General features: G+C 38.0%; 1 protein-coding gene across 2 annotated transcripts in view; it reads right to left on the reverse strand.

The window, feature by feature from the left end:
- The window catches only part of SH3GL2 (SH3 domain containing GRB2 like 2, endophilin A1), a 195,035-nt gene that overhangs the window by 78,100 nt on the left and 89,876 nt on the right, over window positions 1–27,059 (reverse strand). The window contains exon 2 of one of the 2 annotated variants that reach the window (XM_045841028.1): window positions 8,234–8,298. The exons of the other annotated variant lie outside the window; for it this stretch is intronic. Coding sequence (XP_045696984.1) covers window positions 8,234–8,298 — 65 coding nt within the window. The remainder of the gene's footprint in view (window positions 1–8,233; window positions 8,299–27,059) is intronic. 2 annotated transcript variants of the gene reach the window in all.

Consider the following 27,059-nt stretch of genomic DNA (forward strand, 5'->3'; position numbering starts at 1 on the left):
TTTTAGCTCATATAAGAAAAAGTTTCTAACGAAGAGAAACATCTAAAATAGGAAATGTACTCTCTTGAAGAGAAAATTTTCCCAATGTGTGAAAGTAGAGGGAAAACTATGCAGAAAGGGTTGTAGTCACCAGTTGGAGAATCAACCACACAACCTATAAAGTTCCATCCAACTAGAAGACTGCACAAGTCTGCCCTTTGACCTCTTACACAGCTGATAATTGGGAGAAAGAGATGAAACTCTCAGCCTTATATCACCATTTCAATGACCACAGTGGATGCCTTTGAAAAGCAGTTAGTTAACAGGTTCTGACAATTCAAAAAGCATTCCAACAGGCTTCACTCAGTCCCAGGGCACGGTGGAGTAAGAAGGACTGATTTGTCCTCCTTTGTGAAACCAATCAACCAACCATATGATATATATGTATGCCTGTGCATGTGTGTGTGTAAGGAACAACAGTTTTCAACAATTTCATAAGGAAATGAAAGATGGTGACCCCTTACTGGCAGGAAGCAAATGGGCCCTACCACAGCCCAACTTTGAGAGGTTCTCCACCCACAATGCAAGCAGGAAAAACACAGGTAAAGCCTCAGAGATCAGAGCCTGAGGACAGCAAGGCAGCTAGACTTTGTAAGCCAGAGAGCCAGAGTGGAGAGAGCTACACATGCACATACACCTGTGGAGGTCTGGAGAGAGTCCCCGTGACTATTCAGTGAGTACTGATTAGCACAAGCCTATGAAGAAACTAACCGAGACTGCAGAAAGAACCACCAAGATTAGAGGGAACAGAGCCCAACATTACATGGGACTAGGAACTAATAGTGCCTATTCCCGCCAGGCATATCAGAAAACCATAACTGACCAAGCACTGAGCAGAGAACTCAGAGAGTTCATCCCTCAGTCATGCAAAGTCAGGTGCTTCAGCTACAGAGTAAACATTGCTCTGGTCCTCCCAGAAAATCTTAAAAGCAAGTCCCAAAAGACTAAAACTATTTCCAATAATTTAGATGTATCCCAGAACTAAGTTCAAGAATTTTTATAGAAAAATAAAAATACTCAATAAAATTAAATTCATAATATCACACAACAAAAGATTATCAAACATGTAATTAAGCAAAAAATAATTCATAAGGAGAAAAACTAACCAATTAAGTCTAATCCAAAACTGACACAGGTAATAGAATTAGTTAACGAGGACATTAAAAGAATTATAAAAAAATATTTCTCAACTTACAGTGAGTATATATCCCAATAAATCCATAAACTGAAAATGCACTCATATACCTAACTATTGAACATAGGCTAGCATGCCTACCTTAAGCATGTTCAGAAAACAATATCCATAAAAACACTGATAACACAGTACACTGTAGAGTATCAATTGTTTACTCTCATGATCACGTGGCTGACTGGGAGCTGTAGCTTGCTGCCACTGCCTAGCATCATAAGAGTATGGTACTGTGATCACTAGCCCAGGAAAAAGTCAAAATACAAAATTCAAAGAATGATTTCTTCTGAATATTTATCACTTTCATACCATCATAAAGTCAAATCATCATAAGAGAGGGGATACAAAAAACACCAGAATTATCTTCTGGAGGGTAGGCTACTTGTAGTACAGGCTTCCCCCATTACAAGAGTGTTCTAGGAACCCATCTGTATCAGTGCACCAGCTGGCATTATTGTGAGAGGCTGCATTCAGCTTCAGTGAATTTTTTTTGAAGACAACGGATTCGCCCATTTCATCATGGGTGACTTACAAGCACACCTGCCCACACCATGTGGAGTGTTCAGCAGTTTTTGACCAAAAATGGCCTGACTCCTTTGCCCTACCCTCCCTATTCACCCAATCTTGTCCTGAGAGCCTTTTTTTGTTTCCCCAGATGAAAAAGTCCTCAAAGGGAAACATTCTGCAGATGTGGAAGAGGTGAAACAAAACAACGGCAAAAGCACTAAAAAGCATCATAAGTGACAAGTTTAAAAACTGTTTTGAGCAGTAGAAAAACCATCTCGATACATGTATGGCATCAAATGGAGTGTACTTTAAAGGTGACTGAAGTTTAAACATGTAACAAATAAATACACAGTTCTTTATAAATAAATTTCATTTTGGGGGGTCCTCCCTTGTTAGGAACTGCCCTGCCTGGTTTCAGAAGCTGTAATCCCCCATGGCTAAGGCTAAGTGAGCAACCTTGGAACCCTAAGCCACTAAGGAGACAAAGCTTATCTCCCTGGCATAGGGGCTGACTCTGCCCCCTTTACTTCACCCTACTTGGCCCCAAGCCTGGCCAGTTAGCCAATGATGGGTAAGATTCCTCAAAGGAGGGACTACCTAAGACAGGCATGGTCACAAAGGGGCCCTCAGAGAAGGACTTGGGGAGCTACAGAAAAAGGGGGTGATGGGCCCTTGCCCCTCAGTTTTGATGTAGCCTGAGTCCTCATTCTGTCTGTGAGAAGTCTCCTAATCTCTTGGCTGCCTTACTTCCCCTGCCTGACTTAAGCCTGAAACAATGACAGAGGGCAGTGCAGTCCTGTGCTGGAAAGGGCAGGTTCCCCGGGGGCAATCAAGCCTAAGAAAGAATGTATAAAATCGTATGAAACCTACTTTGCTAAGAATATCCTCAATTTTCTGATAAGGGTCCAAACAGGAAATGAGTTTGTTTCCCAAAGTTTCATAGCCCTTTGGAACCTCCCTGCCCACACACACCCTGCCTTGTAAGTTGAAGACCATCTATACATTCAAGAAGTTAAATAGAGACACCGAAGTCCATATATATATATAAATACACACACACACACACAGAGCTTACTCTTGAACAACATGGGTTTGAACTGTGTGGTTCCACTGATACATAGGTTTTTTCAATAAATATACAATATTTGGGATTTCACATCCAAGGATTTAACCAACCACAGAAGCAGAGGACTGACAGCATGCACTGCTCTGTGTCATTGTATATAGGGGGCTTGAGCATCCATGGATCTTGTTACCCTTCGGGGTGGGGAGGGTGTCCTGGAATGAATCTCCTGTAGACACTGATGGATGACTGTAGTTATTAAGATTTTGGGTATCAAAAGTAATATGTGGATTAGCCCCCACATTGCTCAAAGATCAACTATATATAGAAAAGGTGCAAATCAAACTCCTAGACATGGAAACCACACTGCCTGAGCTGAAAAATACATTGGATGTCATTAACAACACAAAATAATACAAAAAAGATTATTGAAATTGAAAATGTAGCAAAAGAAACTACCTAAAAATCAAAGACAGAGAAAAATGTATCTAAAAGTAAAGATAAATGATCATTAGTGAACTGGGTGACAACTTCAAGCGAGCTAATACATGGATATTTGGAGGGCAGGCAGAGGAGGAGACTTGGTGAGGGAGCAGGGAAAAGATTTAAAGAATGGTTAAAAATTTTCTAAACACAAGGAAAATTGTAAAGCTATAAACATAAGAAGTTTGATAAACCCTAAAAACAAATATATAAAGAAAATTATACCAAACCAAATCACAGTCACATCACTCAAAACTAGTGACAAAGGAAAAAAATCTTAAAAACATTCCTGAGGAAAGAAGACATGCTACACCCAGATTAAGAAGTAAAACTTCTGGTTGTCAGCATAAACAATACAAAACAAAAAGACTGTGGATCAACAGTTTAAAATACTAAAAACCACTGCCAACCCAAAATTCTATTGGGTTGGCCAAAAAGTCATTTTCCATTTTTACCAATAACCTTATTGATTCGGATAGTTTGAATATGTTGGTAATCTTCCATGTGTTACAACACCAGCTGTTCTTAGTCAGTGTCTCAATTCGATCGCTGTCAATGTCAGCTGGTCCACTCGACTGTGGAGTACTATCCAGCAAGAAATCTCTAGCACGCAGCTTTGCAAAACACTTTTGACACATTCAATCAGTCACAGCACCTTCTCCACATCCTGCACAAATCTTTTCTTCTTTGCGTTTTAGTTGTACTTTTACTTTCTTGAAATAATAAAGCATAATATGCTAAAAATGTTATGTATTTTCTTCCATCTTTAATATTAAAATGGCTACACAAAAATTCAACGATTTTTTTTAAAGATTTTATTTTTTTTATTCATTTTCAGAGAGGGAAGGGAGAGAGAATGAGAGAGAGAGAGAGAGAGAGAGAGAGAGAAATATCAATGTGCAGTTGCTGGGGGCCGTGGCCTGCTACCCAGGCATGTACCCTGACTGAGAATCACAATACAATCTAACAAATTGTTTTGATGAAGACAGCTAAACACTATTAGAGCCATCTTACAGAAAAATGCAAATGAATGTTTTAGCCAACCCAATATATCTATCCAATGTGTGACCTTTCAAAAGCAAAGGCAATATAAAGATACTTTCAGACATACAAAAACTGATATGGTGCATCACCACAAGAATCACACTAGAGGAAATGTTAGAGGAAGCTCTTCAGGGAAACTAAAAATGACACCAGAGGGAAATCTGTATCTACACAAAAATAAAGAGCACAGAAAATACTACATGGTTGAATACATGAGATTTTTTCCTATTATTAAAATGGGTTTAAAAGATAATTGACTGTTTAAATAAAAATAACTATGTACTGTGGGGTTGATAACATAGATAAAAGTAAAATATATAACAATAATGACATTAAGCAAGAGGTAGATAAACAAAAGTGTACTGTTATAAAGTTCTTATGAAACATGCAAAATACTAAATACCAGTTGAATGTAGACTGTGATGAGTTACAGATAAACACTACAGTCCATCTAAAGCAACCACTAAAATTACAAAACAAAAAAGTGATGGTCAATAAAACAAAATAGATAAGTTAAAATGATAAAAACAAACCAAGAAAAATAATAGCAAAAGGATGAAAAAAGATACACACAGTAACATAAGTCAAGAAGATATACAATGGTGATACAAAATTATATTACTATCAGAGAACATAGATTTCAGAGCAAAAATATTACCAGGGATAAAGAAAGTTATTTCATTACAATAAATGAAGATAATATAAAAATCCTAGGTATAATACTTATACCCCAATTATAGCTCTTCAGATGCATGATGCAAAAACAGAAAAAAAAAACAAGTAGAAACAGGCAAACCCCAAATTAAAGTCAGAGATCTCAGTACCCCTTTTTAAATAATTAGTTAATCAAGTGGCCAGAACATCCCCAGGCATATAGTGTAGTTTATCCCATTAACCAACTTGGCCTGATTAATATTTACAGAACACCTCTGTTCCTTACATGTAACATGTAGTCATTCAAACATTAGTTTCCATTTTCAGTGTAAGTTCCTACCATGCAGTCTGGAGGCCCTGCTCAGCCTGTGGAAGAAAGAGGCTAATTACACACAGCCTACCTGCATGTCAGACACAGCCCCAGAAGAGGCCCGTATCTGGGGCCTCTCTCTCTGCTGAGGAGCAGCACGCAACTGTGCATGGACTGGGCCTTTTATTTCATGAACACGCCACACAATAAATCATGTTCTTGCATCTGGGACTAGGAATCTATGACTTCTTGATCAAAGGTATATAAGTTTCTATTTTATATTCATATACAGACCAAAAGTAATACTCAAATATTAATAATAACCACTGTCTAATAGTAAGATATTAGAAGAGTACTTCAGCATGCAGCTAAAACTGATGAAGGATTATGGGTAATGGCTTTCCCGAAGCAACAACTGAAACTAAAATAAATGACAGTTTCTATCTGTGCACACAAGATGACTGCTGGACATTTTTTCTTAGCTCACTCGATCTTGCCTGGTAAGGGAAAACGTCATCTTTTCCATAAAGATTCTGACTTCCCTGACTGCAATGCTGCAGAGGAAAAAATACTGCCACAGAGCACATCCCTGGGCTTTCTGTTCATGAACTGGTACCAAAAGGGAGTGATGCCCTTGGTCCAGGCCAGGAAACTGCAGGGAGTGACCTCACTTGTAAGTGAGATGCAGGTAAACAAAACAAGCTTCTTCCAGGCAAAATACCTTCTTCACGGGCCCTGAATGAGCAAGCCAGGGAAACATTCCAACCTGCACAATCAGGAACACCAGCAATCAGCAGGATCTCTGGGCTAAACACTGCTTACATTACAAACAAATAAAAGGTTTTGATGGGGGTCAGAATCATGGCAGCAGGAAATAAACTGATAGGTAAACAAAATGTGTATCAAGGCTATGGAATCAACTTCTAAACATGGAGAAAATTATAGCCTGGTTACTGAGGACCCAGAATTAAAGAAAATAGATTGATACCAGAAGTGGAATTCTTCTTACATAAACCATTAAAAGGCTAAATTTCAGTTTTTTTAGTTCCAGAAAAATCTGAGATCCATGGTAACCACAAACCTCACATGTACTTCAAAATCTCTTAAACCTGAATCTTGTAATCAGGTTGGATTTGCATAGCCTAATTTCTTAAATGGGGCCATTCAGACAGCCTTTAAATAGCACTTTTTTAAAAAGTCCTCCCCCAAGGATATGTTTATTGATTTTAGAGAGAAAGGGGTGGGGGGCAGAGAGAAACATCAATTGGTTGCTTCCCATACACATCCCAACTGGGAACCGAACCCGCAACCTCAGCATATGCCCTGACTGGGAATTGAACCCATGACCTTTCGGTCTACAGGATGATGCTCCAAGAAACTGAGCCACACCAGCCAGGGCAAAATAGCACTTTTAAAACTGACCGGAGAATTGGATCTCCTTCAGAGAGCAAATGTGAGGCACAATAAAGAGCATGCATTATCTGAGCTGCACGAGGGTACAAGGTGTGTTAGAGACACTAGAGAGACCAGGCCATGTGCCCACCATTAACAAATGTTTAATCTACAAGTAGAATGTAATATAATCACATATATTTGCTAGCTATACACTTGTTGAAAAAATTCTAATATCAAGATCAAATGGTTCCATCTTCTACTTTTACATGTTTAAAAGCCCATGTTAGAATATTTTCAAACTGGAACTGTTCTACTCTAGAATTGCTAAATTACTAAGGTACAATTTCTCCAGAAAGAAAATATCTGACATGAAACATGGCCAAAAAGAGTCAAACTCAAAAAAAATGAAATGTATGAAACATGAAAATCAGTGAAGCTGAAGCAAAATTCAGCGTTACTAACTCTGAAAATCAAACTCAAGTACAGGTATAACTGTAGAAACACCAGGAGAAAAGAAGAAAGAGGTAGAGGTGGTGATAAGAATGTTAAGAGGCAGGCACAGCAACTGCAGAGAGCAAAGATGACTCTGAGGAGAAGAAAGAAAACCATACAACAAGCACAGTCCGGATGGTAGGCACAGACTACTCCCTACCGATCTCAGAGCTCAGAGGCCCCTAGGGTGGGGCTCAGACACAGAACATTCATAATGGAGGGGCCCAGAGACAAAGATTTGCTGAATTATTTTTGTACACTCTATTTAACATACAGTTAACCTTTGAACGCTGGCAGCTGAAAATCCAAGTATAACTTCTGACCCCCCAAAGCTGAAATTGCCCCTTGGTGTCTGCAGGGAATTGGTTTCTGATGCCACCGGTACCAGTATCTGTAGATGTTCAAGTCCCCAGTATAAATCACACAGATCAGTGCATAGAGCTGGCCCCCCATGTCTGTGGACTCCCAACTGTGGATCAAAAAAGTACAGGTATTTGTTGAAAAAGGTCCACGTACTAGTGGACCTGAGCAGTTCAAACCGTTGGTCAAGGGTCAACTATAATGCAGACATCATGCATAAAATCCATAAGCTTCCACAAGGACAAGTGTGAAAATATTTCTCTCCAGGTCTCACCTTGTATTGGAGGGGGAAGGATGTGAAGAGTAAATACACACCGTGAGTGTGGGAGAGACAGTGTGTGCCTACGGGATTATTCTGCTTGTTGGTGTTAGGATAGGATTTAAATTATCAGACTTAGGTATAATCTGTGTTTTGTGTCTTAGTGGTAAGGATTTAGGAGTAAGCTCCAAAAACTGTAAAGTAAATATTTGGTGTCAATGATAACTCTCACTGTCTTCTGGGGTAGCATATGTATATATTTATCCAGAAAGTAAAGAATCTTTCACATTCATGGATGATTAATAAAACATTTTAACTTGAGTCTGTTCATAAACACACCAAATTAACAAATGAGACTGTGTAACATAAGCTCAGTATAACACGGTAAAATATAGGTAGATCATACAGGATGCCATAAGGTACCTCCAGCTTACTTACCACTGTTTTATCTGCATTTTTCCTTTGATCACACAACTTCCAAGTACACAAAGGACAACAAACAGCTGCAGAGAAAGAGTTGAGATCTGAAATTAAATATCCCTGGAGGGCAGCTACCGAGATCACAAACACACGCCATGTAGCCCCAAGAGGGACACTCAGAACTAAAAATGAGAACTAGGAAATATGACAGGGGACTCCGAAAACCCAGAATTTATTTATAAAAGAATTGTGCACTTATTCTTACATGTTAAACTTCAGTCACCTTGAAAGTACTCTCCATTTGATGCCAAACACCTATTGAGACATTTTTTTCCATGGCTCAAAACAGGTGGATTTTGGTGCCTTTTAGTGCTTCTGCCGTTTTGTGTTTCACCACCTCCAGGTGGCAAAACATTTCCCTTTGAGGACTTTTTTCATCCAGGAAAACAAAAAAGGTCACTCAGGGCAAGATCAGGTGAATAAGGAGGGTGGGGCATGGGGGTCATGCCATTTTTGGTCAAAAACTGCTGAACGCTCAGTGTGGTGTGGGCAGGTGTGCTGGTAAATCACCCATCATGAAATGGGCAAACGTGTTGAAAGAGTCTTCAAAAAAAATTCACTGAAGCCAAAAGCAGCCTCTCACAACACCACCAGCTGGTACCTTGATACAGATGGGTTTCTAGCACACTCACCTAGCAGGGTAAGCCTATATTACAAGGGACCTACTCTCCAGAAGATAATTCTGGTTTGTTTTGGGTCCCCACTCATATATTCAGTTCAGCTTCAGAGTTGTGTAATGTGATAAATTACCTGAGAATAATAGTTACTGCTATCTCATTAATTCTCAGAACAGCCTAATAGATTATGATAAGGAAATTGAGGATCAGAGGAGTTAGTCTTGCTCCAAGTAACAGGTCACGTGTGTTGCAGTTGAGATCCAGAGATCCGCCAGATTCAAAAGCAGGGCTGCTTCCCACCACTCCAGCAGTGGTCTTCAGGCTGGGTCAAGTGGGGTGGGCTGGCCACTGGTTAACAGTGTAGGGGCCTTATGTATCAAGCGGCCATACACAGATGTTGCCTAAAAGCACATCTGTGCTCTTACCAAAGCACACTGCATTTCCTTTCAACACCTTGTATTTTGTTGAGGCAAAACCCTACAGCAGCTTTCTCTAGTCTTCCCCAGCTCTTCATTAAGGCTCTCCTAAGTGAAAAACAAGATTCTATTTATGTCATTATTCACTCTAATGGTTGAAATTAGCCTTAGACGTCAAGAAGAGAGGGCAAACAAGAAAGACTCAGGGAAACTAAGCTGCCCACCTGTGAGACATCTGAAGCCGGGAGGGAAAAATAAGATGCAAATCTTCCTTCATAAACAAGACCTTCCCTTCACACAAAAGGAACTAGAATGAAGGCATAAACAGTGTGTACCACATACTCTAACCCAGGAAAGAGTAAACGCACTGCCTTCATTCATCTTTACTCCAGACATCAGTGATCACAAAAGTCTGCCCAGGTAAGAAAAGACAACGGGACACTACAGGGACGAGGTTTCTGCTCCCACTGCACCCGTCAGAACCAAATGGCTGCTGCCACTTAGAGGGTGTGACCACACTTCATGGGGAGGTGCGATAGTTCACGAGAAGGTGCTAGAACCAGAAGCAACAAGGAGAAAAAGTTTAAACTTAAGCATAAAAATACATTCATGTCTATCATGCCCTAGTGAAAACTTCACACCGTTCTAAGAGAACGAAGGTAATGGTTTAAATAAAGGTACAAAGAGAAGTGTGCTCCCACGGCAGGCACCATCTGGGAAGAGCAGGCCTGGGATCCAGGCCCTACTGAATGGCTCTGAGCAAGTTCCTTAGCTACCCCAGAATTAAAGAGATAAACTCTCAAATAATACAGTTCTAAGTTTTACTTAAAATCTGAAATCTATTCCTTCAATCAGACTTTAGCTCTAGGTCTCAGAAAAACTTTTTTATTAAATTATTCTTAATTTAAAAATCGGAGGAAGCTGGCACATGTTATTCTAAATAGTCACACTCATTTTTTAAGTCAAATTTATTATTATGCTGTCAAAATTCAATCTTAATCAATCTCACAATTAGTTGGTCTCACAAGCATTTTAAATATCTTCATGAAAAGAGGTTCACAAAGTCTACTTGTTAAAAAATTCTCATTGGGTTTTTTTTTTTTTTGTCCTGAACCACAAAATACTTCAAACATTTCCCTTCTAATAGATTGTAGCTGATTTTCACTGCGTGAAGGGCTGCAGTTCTGGAGGGGCATACATATTTCACCTGCGTCGAGTCTTCTTGCAAGACCTTGAGGTTCCTGCCTATCTCTGATGTACACACCTGGGAAATTTGATTGGAGACGCTGGGTTGTCATCTGCCACAGTCCTAAGCGATTTGTAAGGGCAGGATAAAACAACAGCTCATTCAGGTCAGAGCCAGATCCGGGATTAACAGAAGATAATCAAGTGACATAATCAGCTGACTGCAAGGCATTAACAGATTCAGAGCATTTGGAACAAACACTACAAGAGTGAAGTATCTAAATTTAACAGGAATTTCCACAGCATATTCACTCTTTTTATAATTAATTTTTCTAACACTTTTAGAGTCAAATCATGTGCTTTTAAAAACACATTCATGTGGATATTTATCAGAAGGTTCATTTTCCTATGTGTTAAAATGATCATGAATATTAAGGAATCATTAATATTTTAGTTATGATAATAGTATTTTAATGTGTTTCAAGAAAGGTGTTCTACATACACATACACAAAAGTTATTTTTTGGATGATATGGTAGCAAAAATAAGCTTTAAAATAAATAAATTAGCCATGAGTTGAAGGGGATGGGCAAATGAGTGTTCACTGGCTTCGTCCTTACTTTTCCATTGGTTTAAATTTCCCCATGACCCTGCTTATAATGTTTTGGTTTTTTTTTGCCATGCAGCATAATTTCTTTTTATGTAGATATGTATGTTGGCTCTTTTTTATAGCTTCTGGGTTTAAAGTCATAATTCAAAAGGCTTTTACCAAACCAAGATTATTTTTTTTAATTCTTCCATTGCTTCTTCTAGTGCTTTTATGATTTCATTTGTAAGTATTTAAGTCTTTATTCCATTTTGAATTTGTCCTGGTATAAAATATGAGGAATGGGTCCAACCTTTGTCCAAGAGGACTACCCATCTGTCCCAATAACATTTTCTGAATGAACTATCTGGTCTTCACTGATTTGAAATGCCACCTGTATCATATTCAATCCCCAAGTGCATCGAGTCTATGGACTAATTGTTCTAGTCTACCGATCCATTTCTTCATGAACCACTGTTTTAAACACTGAAGCTTTTTAAATTTGTTTTAATATTTGTCAGGGCTAGCTCTTCCTTAGGATCCTTCTTTATATTTTCCCTGGCTATACTTGATTATTTCTCCATATAATTTATGATGTTTCTTTTGTTTAAAACAGTATTTTTACAAGTATCACATCACATTTATAGTTTAATCTAGGTAAAATTGATGCATTTGTGGTACTGAGTCTTTTCATCCAAAAAAACAAAATACCATATGCCTTTCCATTTCTTATGTCTTCTATGAAGAATTGTACTTCTTTAGCTTTTAAAATAAGAAATTTTATCCTTAATCATTTTATCTTTTATCAATGTTACTACAAATAAGGCCTTCCACTATAGCTTCTATCTCATGGTTGTTTGCATGTGCATAAGCTGTTTCTGTATTTTAATATTTCTGTATGTTAAAATGAAAGTAGTTATTGTTTGTCATGTTTTTTTCATTTGATCCCATAAAGCTTTCTATATATACATCATATCATCTGATAATAGTGATGATTTTACTTTCCTCCAACTGTAGAACTGCATCGGTGACAAAGTATGTCCAGAACAAAGGTAAATGATGGTCTCATTCCTGACTCTGATGGGAATATTTTAATGTTTTGGCATGATGCTGGTCTGTGGGCCAAGGCAGACTAAAGAAGCATTAATCTGTTCCTATCGATTCAAAAATTAATGCAACAAATGAGTACTGAATTGTGCCAAATGCCTTTATCACTTGTGGCGAGATTTGTACATGTCTCCTCAGACCTAATATAGTAAAATATATCAGCAGTTTCCCAAACATTAAGCCATCATTATAAATCTATTAAAATAAACCCAGATTGATTCCTCTTCCAATATTTTACTTATATATTTATATATCTTATATGATCATATATACTTTGTCTTACATGCTTAAATTTTAAAAATTAATAATTCTGAACATTTGCTTTATATGTATCTACATATCACACACCTGTGCACATATGTGCACATGTAGGTTATATGTCTATACCTGTATGTGTGGTGTGTGTGTGTATGTTTTCTTGTGTGTATTACACATGTGTGCACATGTATGGGTGTGTCTACACATGTGTACATGCACACACACATAACTAGGTGAAAGCAATTGACTTCATGACACTTCATCTCCAAAATACTTTACTCAACACCTCCTAACAATAGGTACATTGTCTCAACCATATGCCAACACTACACTTTAAAAAATAATAATTTCCTAATATTATCTAGTATCTCATCCATATATGATTTATTTAATTGTTCTCAAAACATCTCTTAATTTTTTTAGAACCTAATCATGGTTGATGCATAAGATTTGGTCGTTACATCTTTACAGTCCTTGAATTCTGAAATGTTTCCTTCACTCCTTCTCTTTTTTCCTCCACAGCACTGATTATTTTTTAAACAGATCAGGCCAATTGTTTTGGAGAATGTTCTACACTACAGAATAATCTCGTTGTTTTCTGTTGCTGTCATTTAGCATGTTTCTCTATCTCTGTGTTTTCTGAAACATCAAAGTTAGATGCAAAGGCTTGCTTAGATTCAGGTGAACTATTTTTCTGAAGACTTTGCAGGTGATGCCATGTGCTTCATATTGTATTGCATCCATAGGCGCACCACGTAGGCTGCCCCGCTATCTCTGCTGCTCAGTTTGAATATTTGGTTAAAGTGGTGACCTCTATATTTCTCTATTATAAAGGTAAATTTCCACCATTTCAATTAGAAAGAATTGGGTGGGGTGATGACCTCATACCATATAAATACATTAATGGCTCTAGTATTGTCTAGCGGCCTTCATCAGGATCATTTTTTTCCCCTTGTGGGCTACAGAACTGTGATTTTTGAACTTTCTCATTATTTATACATTCAGGAGTCATTCTTCTGTAAAACAAGCCATTCTTTACTTCGTTTAGTGCTTTCTATCCTCATTTTAATATTGTCTAACAAGAGGTCCACAACCCTTTTTTTTTTCCTGGTCTGCCTTTACTTGGTATTACCATTGCAGATGTAATCAACTTAAGATAAAATCGTACTGATCAGAGTGGGCCCTTAACCCAATATGGCTGATGTTCTTATAAAGAAAAGAGACAAGGGAACAGACACATAAGGAAAACACCATGCGCTGACATAGACTGCGGCAATGTGTCTAGAAGGCAAGGAGGATCGAGGATGGCCAGCCATACCAGAAGCTAGGAGAGGCATGGAGCAGAGTCCCCCATAGGACCCTCAGACAGAGCAAGGCCCTGCTGACACCTGGATGCTGGCCTTCTAGCTCCAGAACTGTGAGAGAATACATTTTTGTTGTCGAAAGCGACCTAGTCTGTGGCTATTTGTTATAACAGCTCCAGGATATACATGAGTTTGGTCTTAATTCTGTCATATTTTAGGTAATATTTTGTTTTTAAACTTTAAATTTTGTTTCACCATTTGTCTATTTTACTTTGCATTGTCAGGATTTGTACAAGTGCAATTTATAAGGCAGTTGTTTGAGCATGCTGAGTTTATAAAAAGGTGACTCACTTTCAATTTTTCTCCTCAAAGAAGAGATAAAACACAAATCCTACTCTTTTATTTCTTTTTTAAATTTAATCTTTACTGTATTCTTTTCATTACCATTTAGTCCCTTTATACCCCCCTTGCCCCTGCAATCACCACACTGTTGTCCATGAGGTTTTTTTCCTTTTGCTCAGTCCCTCTACCCCCTCACCTGCCCCCATCAACTAGCTGTCATCCTGCTCTCTATCTATGAGTCTGGCTCTGTTTTGCTTTGTTAGTTCAGTTTGTTCATTAGATTTTGCATATGAGCGAAATCATATGGTGTTTGTCTTTCTCTGCCTGGCTGATCAAATCTCCTCTCCTCCCACCACTCCTTCCAGGACTGCACAGGTCTTCAGTTTCTCTTCACTACTGGTCCCTGATATTTCCTTTACATCTTGATTCTCTCTGCTATTCACTGAAACATGTAATTGCCATATTTTCTCTAGCATTTCTAGGTGTTTTGTATCAAGATTTTTTTTCAAGTTTTCTAGGATAATTCCTCTGGGAAGATTCTGCATAAGGGTCTCCTGTGTACAGATTGTGTTCATTCAGAACCCAGAGGGACTACTCCTTGCTGGATTAGTGACTCCATTTTCACTGCCCCCCTCTCTGCTCCCGTGGACCCACTTCAAGGGGAGGGTTATGGAATGATGGAAGGTTCCAGCTCACTGTACCCATAAGGGACCAAGGCCCAATAGTAATGACTTGCCTAGGACAGGCACGCCCCATATGAGGATGACGAGACACAGCTGAAGGCTCCACCCAGCTCTGAAGGCCAGCCTTTCAGAGGAGCTCATCTGCCACTCTGCTTGATATGCTTCTGATATTGAAAACTATTTTCCTAGCATCATTATACCATATATTTAAGCCCTCAGAATTTGATTTAAATATCAGAAAAAGTGTTTTGTTTTTTTTTTAGCCTGAAGAACATGTTGTAAACCATATGGTCTTACTGCTGAGAAGACTTCAAAATGGGCCATTGTAACATTTAGGAGACACTTCAAATTAATCAAAAGCATACAATATAGAAAATTTTCCAGAAAGGAAGGGTAAAATAAATAAAAAATTTGGAACAGCAAGTGAATTTGGCTACAGAACAAAAGGTAGACAATAATTGGTTATCTTCAGAAAAACAACAAAGACTCAGAAACTTGTCTAGCCAACCTAACCCAACCTGACCCAACCTGACCCAACCTAACCCAACCCTACCTGTCAGGAAACCACAGAAAAAGGGAGTCCAGGGAGAGGGCTCCAACAACTTCAGAGTTCTTTTAAGCTTTCTATACCCAAGGTAGGGTTTTGGAATATTGCTTTAAGAAATTTTAACTTGGAAGTTTCTGAATTTAAATTTATTCTACTAGGTAAATCATAGGTGTATGGAAAATAAACAATAGAAGGTCATAAGTACTCAGCAGGCTGAGAGAAATCTGGCCACTTCTTCAAACATGGTGAGACAATATGACATAAACAGCCTATCCCCTAAATCTAAGTGGGTTGACACAACCATGTCACACTTACACACACACACACACACACACACACACACACACACACACACAATCCCTGGCAGATGTATCCTGAATGCACAGAGGAACAGGAGTTCTCTATAAAGATAACCTTTCCTAGCCCTGGCTGGCATAGCTCAGTGGATTGAGCACAGGCTGTGAACCAAAGTGTCACAGGTTCAATTCCCAGTCAGGGAACATGCCTGGGTTGTAGGTCATGACCCCATTGATGTTTCTCTCTCTCTCTCTCTATCTATCTATAGATAGATAGATAGATAGATAGATATATCCCTCCCTTCTCTCTCTAGAAATAAATAAATAAAAATCTAAAAAAAAAAGATAACCTTTCCTGTGTGTGTGGCTAAATGTCCCCCTTCAAAGACGGCAGGAGCCCGATTATTTTCTCCTTTCACAGAGATCACCAGTAAGACTGACAGTGCAGGGCACTCTCATGCAGACCTGTTGGGAATTTAGATTGGTGCATCTATTCTACAATGCAAAGTTGCTCTGTGGGTCAAATTTAATGGGTATATCTTTTGATCCAGCAACATGACTCCTGGGTATTGAGTCTAAAGAAACAATGGAAAAGTATGTTCAGCATGACATAATGATAACAAATACTGAAAAAACCCTAAATGTTCAACATTAGATAACTGGCTAAATATACATTGGCACACGTCATCAACAAAATTCTATGTAACACAAAAAAACAGGTGAGGCACTGGACCAGCAGAGCTGCCCTTGTTCAAAGAGCCACATAATCTTTGCTGGGAGCTTAAGCTCAGGAGGCAACACAATTACATAGGCAGGCACTGCTGGACAGCCACGAGGCGCCAGAGTTCAGCAGGAAGGCAAAGGGACAGGGGCAGCAGCAGGAGACAGATAAATACTGAGGCTCTTCCTGCTTGAAAGCTGATCTGGGCCACTCTCCTCTGTGGACCGTGTAAATGGGGGGGGTAGGGGAATGGGGGGGGTTTGAGAGAGAAAGGAGAGGATGTCCCTGGAGGGTGATGCTGAAATTCCTGTCAATCTGCAAGTATGTGTTTCATTTGGCTTTAATTTAGTTTGGAAAAATATAAGATGTGACTGCTTATTTCCTTCATCTTGGATGTTATCAAACAGTTCATGCTGGCTGCACGGAAGTTAAAATCTTCACCAAATGATTGACAGTGAATCAATCATGGTTATATATATGGAAATATTTCAGGTAATTTTGACTTTTTCTACCCATCCATTCTGTATTGATATGTATTTTTACAGCTTGCATATACCATACCTTTAGGAAAAGAATAAAAACTAAAAAGAAAAAAATGACACAACATCTAACTTCCCTTCAAGGTCAAAAACATCTTTCACTGTACTTGTGACCTACACAGAACAGGAGCTTAAAGTGGAATTTAGTCCAATTCCAGAGAGTTTGCTAAATGAGCTTCCCAGTATCATTTTATCCATCTAGTTTAATATTTCTTTTTCTCTTCTGTAATTTATTACTTACCAATTTTAAAATGAAACTTTATCTGTTCATACTATGTCCTATTTCTTTTATCTGAAGTCTGGGATTCAGAATCATTCCAATATAAACTTAATTGCACAGATTAAAAAAAAACTTCCAAGAATTTTCTGTTGGTTCTTTCCCATCCGATGGGACTTTCAGATACTTATCTTTCTTTTCTATTCTCTCTCTCTCACACACACCCCTGTCAGCCTTCTCTTTTATCATACTCCCAGAACTATAAACCATAAAGGTTCTTCAACAACTACACTGTTTTTCCCACGTAAATTTCTCCATGATACCCTGTAAATATTGTCCACTGTTCTAAATTAAGGGTTAATGGCCACAAGATCTTTGCTTCTCTGTCCATCATAAAAGGTAAAAGGGGGTATAAGGCACAGGGATGAGGCTGCCTTTCCATCCAATTGCATTTCCATATGGACCAAAACAGAGGCTGATTCAGACAAAGTTTTAAAATGCCACCAGCTACATTTCACTTTCCTGGGCCACTGAATACAGAGAAGCTCATGTATTTATATATTCCAGAATTTAGAGCAGGTCTGAAAAGCTCTCCACCTCTAAAGCTGATTTTAAAAGCAGTTATTACTGACAATATGGCTTAGATCATTTTATGAGTCAGAAATTTATAGTCAGAAGGTGGCATGTTTATTATTTTTTATCCTCAACTGAGAACATTTTTTTCCCATTGCTTTTAGAGACAGAGGAAGGGACAGAGAGAGATATCGATGTGAGATAGAAGCATCGGCTGGCTGACTCCTGTATGTGCCCAAACTGAGGACTGTACATACCCAGGCTGGGAATCAATCATGCAACCTAGGTATGTGCCCTAGGCTACGAATCAAAACCCATAGCCTTTCAGTCACAGGATGATGCTCCAACCAACTGAGCCACACACCAGCCAGGGCAGAAGGCAGCACATTTTAGACAAAAGACAACAGAAACCACAGAGGCTGAGGTGTTGACCAAAGGCTGAGGTGAGTAGCTGTCTCTGGAGTTAAGCCCAGGTCTCCAAGTCTTCCTATTCAGGAGTGTATTTAAGCACATATACTCATCTTTAAGTTCTTCCAGGACCACTTTGGAGTATTTGGTCAATTTTATTTAAAGCTGACAATACAATCCTACAAGACCATCTATTGGACAAGATTAGGGGTTAGTAAACATGAACACACAGACAGGACACAGAGAGTGGATACACCTTTCAAGTCCTAACAGCCCATTTCCAAACAAGGCCAACCTGGTACCCCTTCTTCCTTTCAAGCAACATCATGGCAGTAGAGCAAATGAGAAGTCAAGAAGAATGTCAAAGAAAGAATCCAGGCCACATAGTCAGGAGAACTGAGTTACATTCCCAGCAGTTTCTGTATCCACAACATTGTGGGGCATATAAAACCTCCTTGGTCCATTCTGAGCTCAATAGTCAAAAAGGCTGTTTGGGAAGCAATGACAGGGTTTCCTTGATGAAGTCACTAAAAGAAATAATGCACTTTTTTATGAATTTGTTAATAGGGGAACTGTTCATATAAGATGACTAAAAATGTTGCTTTAAATTCTTAGTTATATTATGAACACAAGAGCAGTGGCTGGCTATCATTGTGATTGCAGCTCATATGGAAGTCTATTTGAGGGTGAGCTCAAGCTGAAAGTGTAAGGTCAGCTACGCAAATAGAAGAAAGCAAATTGTATAGTTGTTAGCAGTAAATCTGTCCACCCCTGAGTGTCCACATCCTAGTTTCCATATCCCATGTGACCTCTCTAGTACCTGTCTGGGGTAGCTGACCCCTAAAGAAGAGGAACTATCAGCCTATGATGGCATCAAAGTTCCAACACTGAACTTAATCTATTCCCCAAACAGTACATCCCCCCGCCCGTATATATCTAGTCTGTCCAGAAAGTATCTAACTACATAATATGAAAAATTGAGACATTTTTTAAACAAGATACAAGAAACATTGTACACAGGACAACAACACCTCAGTCCCTATCAAAGTAGGCACCTTGGGATCTCACACAGTTCTCCCAGTCACCGTCAGCTGCCCCATCATATTTTCCTGAATCTCATCAATGGTCTGAAATCTCTTCCCTTTCAAAGGTGATTTTAGTTTTGGGAAAAGCCAGAAGTCACAGGGTGCCAAATCTGGGCTGTGGGAGGCTGAGTCACCTGGGTGATTTGATGTTTCACCAAAAAACTCTGCACAAGACATGAAGCATGAACAGGTGCATTGTTGTGATGAAGCTGCCAATCACGAGTTGCATATAGCTGTGGCCTTCTGAATCATCCAAATAGTTTTCATGGAGAAATGTTCAAGTTTTATGCAAAACTTAATACAGATTCATTGCTCTAATCACTCAGTCATTTTAAATGCAACAGCCACACAGTACACATGCTCACTCAATGGCATTCACTGCCCCCACTGACTAGTACAGTGAAGTTGTCTTTGTTCATGCATGTGCATTCCAGTCCACTCTCTTTGGCTATCATGTTACATCAAAGTCACACAAACCATTCTTATTATAGTAACAATAGCTGGACTTTTTCTGAACAGACCTCATATATATTTTTAAATCAACTCTTACATCTGTAAGAGACACTAAGGTTTCTATGTGTTCGGTGTCTCAAAATCACCCTTAAATGAGCACAAGTTAAGGAAGTGAAGGTAGGTAAGACGGTCACAAAGATACTATACAAAGACATGTGGAGGTCAATTCTGTTTTAACATCTACATAAAAGGTGTGTGTGAGTGCATGGCCAGTAAGACCAAAAGAAAAAAAACGGGAGGACCTATGTCCCTTAAAGTGACCACTTTTCTGCCACAATACATGTAAGCATACTTTCTCTTCGGTTTTGTTTAAAAAAACTGTTTACTTCTTAGTTTGTTTCAGGGCACAAACATAAATGTGACATGATCATTACACAATGTGACAGTAATTTTTAGTTAAAATGTCCTTCTTTGAGTCATAAAGCCAGCTTAAAATATGTCCTCTTTTAAAAAAAAAGTATCTTCGTAATTTCAGTAATGTAGGCTCCCCCAAATCCTCATGCTGGCCCTGATTAGAACAAGCTTCAGAAATGAAAGGGAACTGGGGACTGCAGAGGGACAACAGTGAAGAGGTGAGACAGGAAAGGCAGGAAGAAGTCCTGTGATTTGTATCAGATTGCTGAACTACTCAGACTACAGGCCAGACCAGAACCAGTGGGTCTGCCTACTTCTCTGCTCTGGTGTTTCCCTTCCCAATGTCAAGATGCCTTTCAAAAATGCAGTCAAGATGCCTTTTAAAAATGCAGTATCAACACAGAAAAGCCTCTAACTAAAGTCAGATCTAAGCAATGACCCTGATACTCTCTACCAATTCCTTCAGATAAAATACCATGCTCCAATTTCAGATCCATCAAGGTTTTCTTTTTCATGTTTCCATTTTTAAAAATCTGAATAGCTTTTTCTTTGCTTATTTCTGCCAAGAAGAAATCCACTCCCAGCTCTCTGCATAAAAGCCAACCAGATTGAAAAAGACACTGTGATTATGTAACTGCCATCCGACCCACCACCACCGCTGGAGCATCAATACAGAATGGGCTTTTCACAGAGAAGGTCAGAGGGCCCTGGTGAGCACCCGGGGAGTTCAGATACCTCCTGGTCACAGAAAGTTTCCATCTGCAGGAGTATATTAGACCCACGCATCTGTTTCACTGAGGTTATGTGACACCAAAAACCTTACTGACTCAGTGAAAATAATCCAATTCCTCCTTATGTGTGCAGAAGAAGCTGGGTAAAGTTTCTAATGGTTTAAAAATAAAAATCTCCAATATTTGCTAGCACTTCAGGCGTCTAATCTACTATGTATCAAGCAGAAAACAAGTTTATGAGGTCTCTGAATTCCTCTCCCATCCTTTATCACAAGCTGTCATCCAAAGAAGGCAGGGATTGCCTTTCATTTTGAGAAAATAAAAAGGTCAGTAAGATGCTGAGCTAAGATATACTATTGAACATTCCAGAATTTTCACCCACTTAATAAAGCCATAAAACACAGCCAGGGGAGACAGTACAATCACACTTCTTGTTAACTCTCTGTTTTCTCATTTTTTTTCTCTGTATTCCCTCTAGTAGTCTTTACAGCGTCTCTTTCCCCTGTAGCAATCTCTGGCTATTTTTCTATTTTTTACTAATTAATTATTCATTTTATATCATTTTATAGACTTTATTGTATTTTCTTAAAATTCAGCATCATGACTATCATGAAAGACATCAAAAAAGCGCTGCCTCCTTTGCTCTGTCCCTGATTTAAAAAAAAATAATCCAGTCTATAACCCCCTATTTGCAAAAACATTAGTAGGCTCAGTAAATATGGAACTTGGTATTTAACTCACTTATTTTAATACCTCAGAGTAACACCTGAAGAAAATCATTGCCCCCATTTCACTGGCACACACAAATCTAGAAAGAATACTCCCACTTTATCTAGAGGTTGATATTTTCATTTCCACTGATCACTCACATAATATTTACCCCCTCAAATATTTGCTTTATCCTCTCCTGGCTTCTGTTCTATTATTTCAGTTGACAGAACAAAAAAAGTGATACTTTATAATATAAATTGAATTCTGAAGGCTAAATGAGAGTCAATACTATTAAGCTGCTACAGGCAAATCATGCCTAGTATATAACAAATACAGAATTATTGTATTAAAAAACAATAGTTGCGCCCTGGCTGGCGTAGCTCAGTGGATTGAGCACGAGCTGCAAACCGAAGTGTCGCAGGTTCGATTCCCAGTCAGGGTACATGCCTGGGTTGCAGGCCATGACCCCCAGCAACCACACATTGATGTTTATCTCTCTCTCTCTCTTTCTCCCTCCCTTCCCCCTCTGAAAATAAATAAATAAAATCTAAAAAAAAACACACAAAAAAATAGTTGCTTTTAGAATTAAACAGAGAAATCTTTCAGAGAAAAAAAATAATGTTTTCTTATTAGCATTAAAAATGGGCAATCAACAAAATCTTAGTACATTCCAAAATCCACTTGTCTCCAATTTTTTTTATTTTATTTATATTTTTTATTGTCATCTCTAATTTTCCTACCAAGATTTTTCCTTTATGAACATGAAGGTTTCCAACTAGCAAAAAGACACAATATCATGAAAAACCTTAAGAAGTAGTAGGTATAAAAGAAAGGAGTAAAATAAAATCTAGCATATACTTCATATAAATTCAGATCATTAATAAGCTTCCTAAATTTCCACTATATATTAAATAATAAATTCTTCTACCAACAGAAATTAAATGATTGCCATACAAATTTCTACCAATATACAGGTAGTTAATACTTTTCCAAACATTCTGAAGTTCAGTGCTCTCCTTAGAACAAAATAACACCTCTTTCCCACCTATGCTTTTTCCATTCATTCCATTCAGTGCTTTGTTTTTTCATTAAGTTCTTAGCAACTTCAATTCAGTTCTGGCAAATGATACCATCTAGTGATTAAATTATAGGTTTCCAGTTGGCAATTCTGCGCTCCTTTTATATGCATGTGGAAAGACTCCTGTATGAATTGTACAATGAAAAGCTATCTTTATTATTATCCTTGTTTGTTCCTTTGAAGAGTCTTTATACCATTCACACTGTGCCAAACAAAATAAAAACAAAAATATTACCTCTGTCCCCATTTCAAACAGAAGCAATGGCAACTCCGAGAAAGTAGAAATAGAGCCACATAAATATAGTAACTATCTTTGACCAAGGAGCAAAGACAATAAAATGAAGGAAAAAACAGTCCTTTCGACAAATGATGAAAAGACAATTGTATATCCATATGCAGAAAAAAGGAAAGAACCTAGATAGAGACCTTACACCCTTTACAAAAATTAACTCAAAAAGAATAAGAGTCCTGAATGTAAGATGCAAACCCATAAAACTCCTGGAAGAAAACACAGGAGAAAATCTAGATGACCCTGAGTATGGTGGTGACTTTTTAGATATAACACCAAAGGCAAGACTGATGAGAGAAATAATTGATATGCTGAAGTTTATTAAAATTAAAACTTCCTTCTCTGTGAAAGATACTGTCAAGAAAATGAGAAGACAAGCCATGAACTGGGTGGTAATATTTGCAAAAGACACATTAATACATGTCTGTTGTCCAAAATCTACAAGAAACTCTAAATACTCATCAATAAGAAAACAAAGCACCCAATTAAAAACTGGGCCAAAGACCTCACCAAAGAAGATATACTGATGCCATATAAGCATGCGAAAATGAGTTCTACACTGCACGTAATCAGGGAAATGCAAATTAAAACAACAGGACTCCACTACACAGCCATTAGCGCCACCAAAACCTAAAACACTGACACCACCAAATGCTGGAAAAGGTGTAGAGTGACAGGAATGTCATTCATCGGAGAATGCAAAATGGTACAGCCACCTGAGATGACAGCTTGGTCATTTCTAACAATACTAATAATCATATTCTTACCATACAATCCAGCAATCACACTTGTCTTGGTGTTGATCCAAAGGAGCTGATAATGTGCACACAAAGACCTGCACTCAAATGTTTACAGCAGCTTTATTCGTAATTTCTCAAACTTGGAAGCAACCAACATGTCCTTCAGTAGGTATATCCAGACTACAGAATATTATTCATAGCTAAGAAGGAATATAGCTATGAGTCCATAAAAAGACATGGCAGAAACTTAAATGCATATTACTAAGCGACAGAAGCCCACTGGAAAAGGCTAAATACTGTGTGATTTCAACTATATGATATTCCAGAAAAGGCAAAACTATGGAGACACTGAAAAGATCAGTGGTTGTGAGGGGTTGGGCTGGGAGAGGAGGGAGGAATATGCAGAGCACAGATGATTTTTAGGGCAGTGGAAATTCTCTGTATGATACCGTAATTATGGATATACAGTATGTCATTACACATGTGTCTAAACCCGTAGAATGTACAGCACCAGGAGTGAACATAAACTCTGGACTTTGACTGACTACGGTGTTTCAACAAAAGTTTGCCAATTATAACAAATGGACTACTTTGGTGGGAGATGTTGACGGAGAAAAGGCTGTGAGCAGGTGGGAACGTGAGGTGTATGGGAACTATCTGTACTTTCTGTTCAATTTTGTTTTGTGAGCTTAAAACTGCCCTTAAAAATGTCCATGTAAAAGGAAAAAATGTACAAAATAACACAGTGAAGTGTTCCTATCCATCTCTGTCTCCGACTGCCAGCTTTCCCCCACCTCGTATTTGCAAGCCGTCACATTTATTAGTTTCTTGGATATACTCCCAAGGCTCCTTTAAGCAAAACAAGCAAGTAATGATATCAGTATACACTACCCCTCTTCTTACATAAGAGCTATCATACTATGAGTGCTCTGCACCTGGCTTTCCTCTATATGGAAACACAGAATTTCCCTGTTTGTTTTTTTAACCACCTGCCCAGGATTCCTTATGGATGTACCATCACTAATCCATCCCTTACTAATATACTCTTACATGGCCTGTTTCAAATACTTTGCCATTTCAAAAATGTAACTTTGAACAACTTATTTCACATATAAGTCTATCCCAGAAATAATCTCAGATATTGACTATATTTGTAATGTTAATGGACATTTCAAACTGCTATTTCTTCTGATAGCTGAAATAAACAATTCTTTAGAACATACCCTCAAAGAATATCAAGCAGCTCACATGGAATATTTAGTACTTTATAATAACTGTCAAAGACATTTACAATCATTTATTTTTAAAGTTAAAATCAAATACTGACAAGATAAAGAACAATGCTCCAGAATTTTTAAAAAGTCTAACAGTCTAAAAAATGAGGAAATCTTCACTGCTATTTAGAAATCTTGACTGTTATTATTACTAGACTAGCACAAATTTATTTTAAATAAAACACCAACTACGTTAATGTAAAACCTTCAGCATTGCAAATTCCATCAACTTTTATCTAAAATCAAGAAGAGCAAATTGTGGAGAAAGAAACTCAGTTTACTTGTAAATTTTTAAAAATCCAATTATGTTTCATGTAGTCTACAAACTACCACATTTTGACGTGCATAATGCTCACTTTTTTTCTCAAATTTTTGAGGGGAAAATAAGGGTGCACATTATACATGGATAGTACTAATTCCATATCTACATAAATGTTTTTAATTCTTTTACTTATGCTTATGCATTAAAAGTATAACTCCAGAAAGGAATATAGTATCTATATGCAAAATAATACCCTGGAATACAATAATCAGTTTTATACATATAAATAAAAATTAAAATATTAAAACAAAAATTTTTTCCTGAAAGTCTGGGCCAAAAATGTGGGTGCACATTATACACAGTAAAATATGGTAAGTGTTTTTGGTTTTACATGTAGGAATCACACACAAACAAACTGAAGAACAGGCTTAAAGTGTTGTAAACCCCAACAAAAAACAATTATATAGGGACTCATTTGTAGGTTAACCCCCCAAAAAAGTTACCAAGACATGTACTAAGTCCTCATATTTTCCTAATCAGTATATTAATAACAAATTTTATATTACCTGTCTGTCCAAAAATTTTTAAAAGAGGTAAATAAAACATCTTTCTAATGTTTTCACTGATAACGGTGGTACTGTTTCTGATGGGCAAGGTAAAATTCAAGTGGACTTATATGGTAAGGAAGGGATAAAAAAGGCAATTTAGGTCTCAAAGGAAAGGGTCAAAACTGTGGCAAAAAAGGATCAAAACTGGCAAAAAAAAGTATAAAACAACAATTACAACAGGGGACAAAGAACAACTGAAGAAATGCCCAGATATGATTCCACCAGCAAAGAGTGATGGCCCACAGCCCTATTACTGGAATGCGTACAGAACAATTCACAGCACAGTGCAAAGCTGCTGGAGAAGAAAGGGGCATGGCATGGATCTTAGGCTACATTGTCAAAAACTTTAAGGCATTTTTCTGGAACTAGCTTTTTCTCAAAATCACCTCCTCTAGTGTATAAGTTCTGTGAGGCCCAAAGGACTTCGTTTTCTTCACTGCATGTGCTCAGCATCCAGAACACTACATGACACATAGTAGGTGCTCAAGACATAATTGCTGAATGAATAACTGAATCTTCTTAAGACATTCAGGATACCCACTAATGCAACCTTGCAGACCTTTGTCCTTAAGCATTATTCCACAGCCCAAGCTATACTTTCGTAGTCCTGATCATCAGAACTTCACCATATCAGTGCCCAATCAATGCACACAATAAATCTGAGCAATTCATACTAAAATATGAATGACTTCTAGCACTTCAAAGTCTTGCCCCTATGTACTCAAATAAGGATTCCTAAATCCTAGAAAATAAAATCCAACAGCTGATATTTCAGGTACCTGAGAGGAAACTGTGGGGGTGTGGGAATAAAAAATGCCTATTTTGATTCACCTGCTCAAGTAACTTTCAATTTTGTCTTAAAGAAGGCAGACTACAAATAAACTCTTTAATCTCTAGATCTATTTCAGCATAAGTTGCTAGAAGAAAACAGTTTTGTTATTAATTAAATGAGAATAGAAGAGCCCTGACCTGTGTGGCTCTCTGTTGGTTGAGTGTTGTCCTACAAAGTGGTCACTGGTTTGGTTTCTGGTCAGGGCACACGCCCAAGAGGCAGGTTCAGTCCCCAGTCGGGGCATATGCAAGAAACAATCAATCAATATTTCTCTCTTACATGGATGATTCTCTCTCTCTCTCTCTGTGTCCCTTCCCCTCTATCCAAAATAAGTAAAATCTTTTAAAAAATGAGAATAAAAGAAATAAGAAATGTAACAGAAGGGAATGGAGTTTTGTTTCTTTACTAAAGACACAAGAGGAAAATTTTTCTGCTTTTTAAAAGGCAAATGTGCCATCTCTGTACACTATATAAAGAACCTGAGATCATGAGAAATTAAGAACTGAGAC

The sequence above is a fragment of the Phyllostomus hastatus genome, unplaced genomic scaffold (genome assembly GCF_019186645.2).
Source record: "Phyllostomus hastatus isolate PE091 unplaced genomic scaffold, TTU_PhHast_1.1 phas_contig_34, whole genome shotgun sequence".
In the NCBI taxonomy this organism is placed as follows: Eukaryota; Metazoa; Chordata; class Mammalia; order Chiroptera; family Phyllostomidae; genus Phyllostomus; species Phyllostomus hastatus.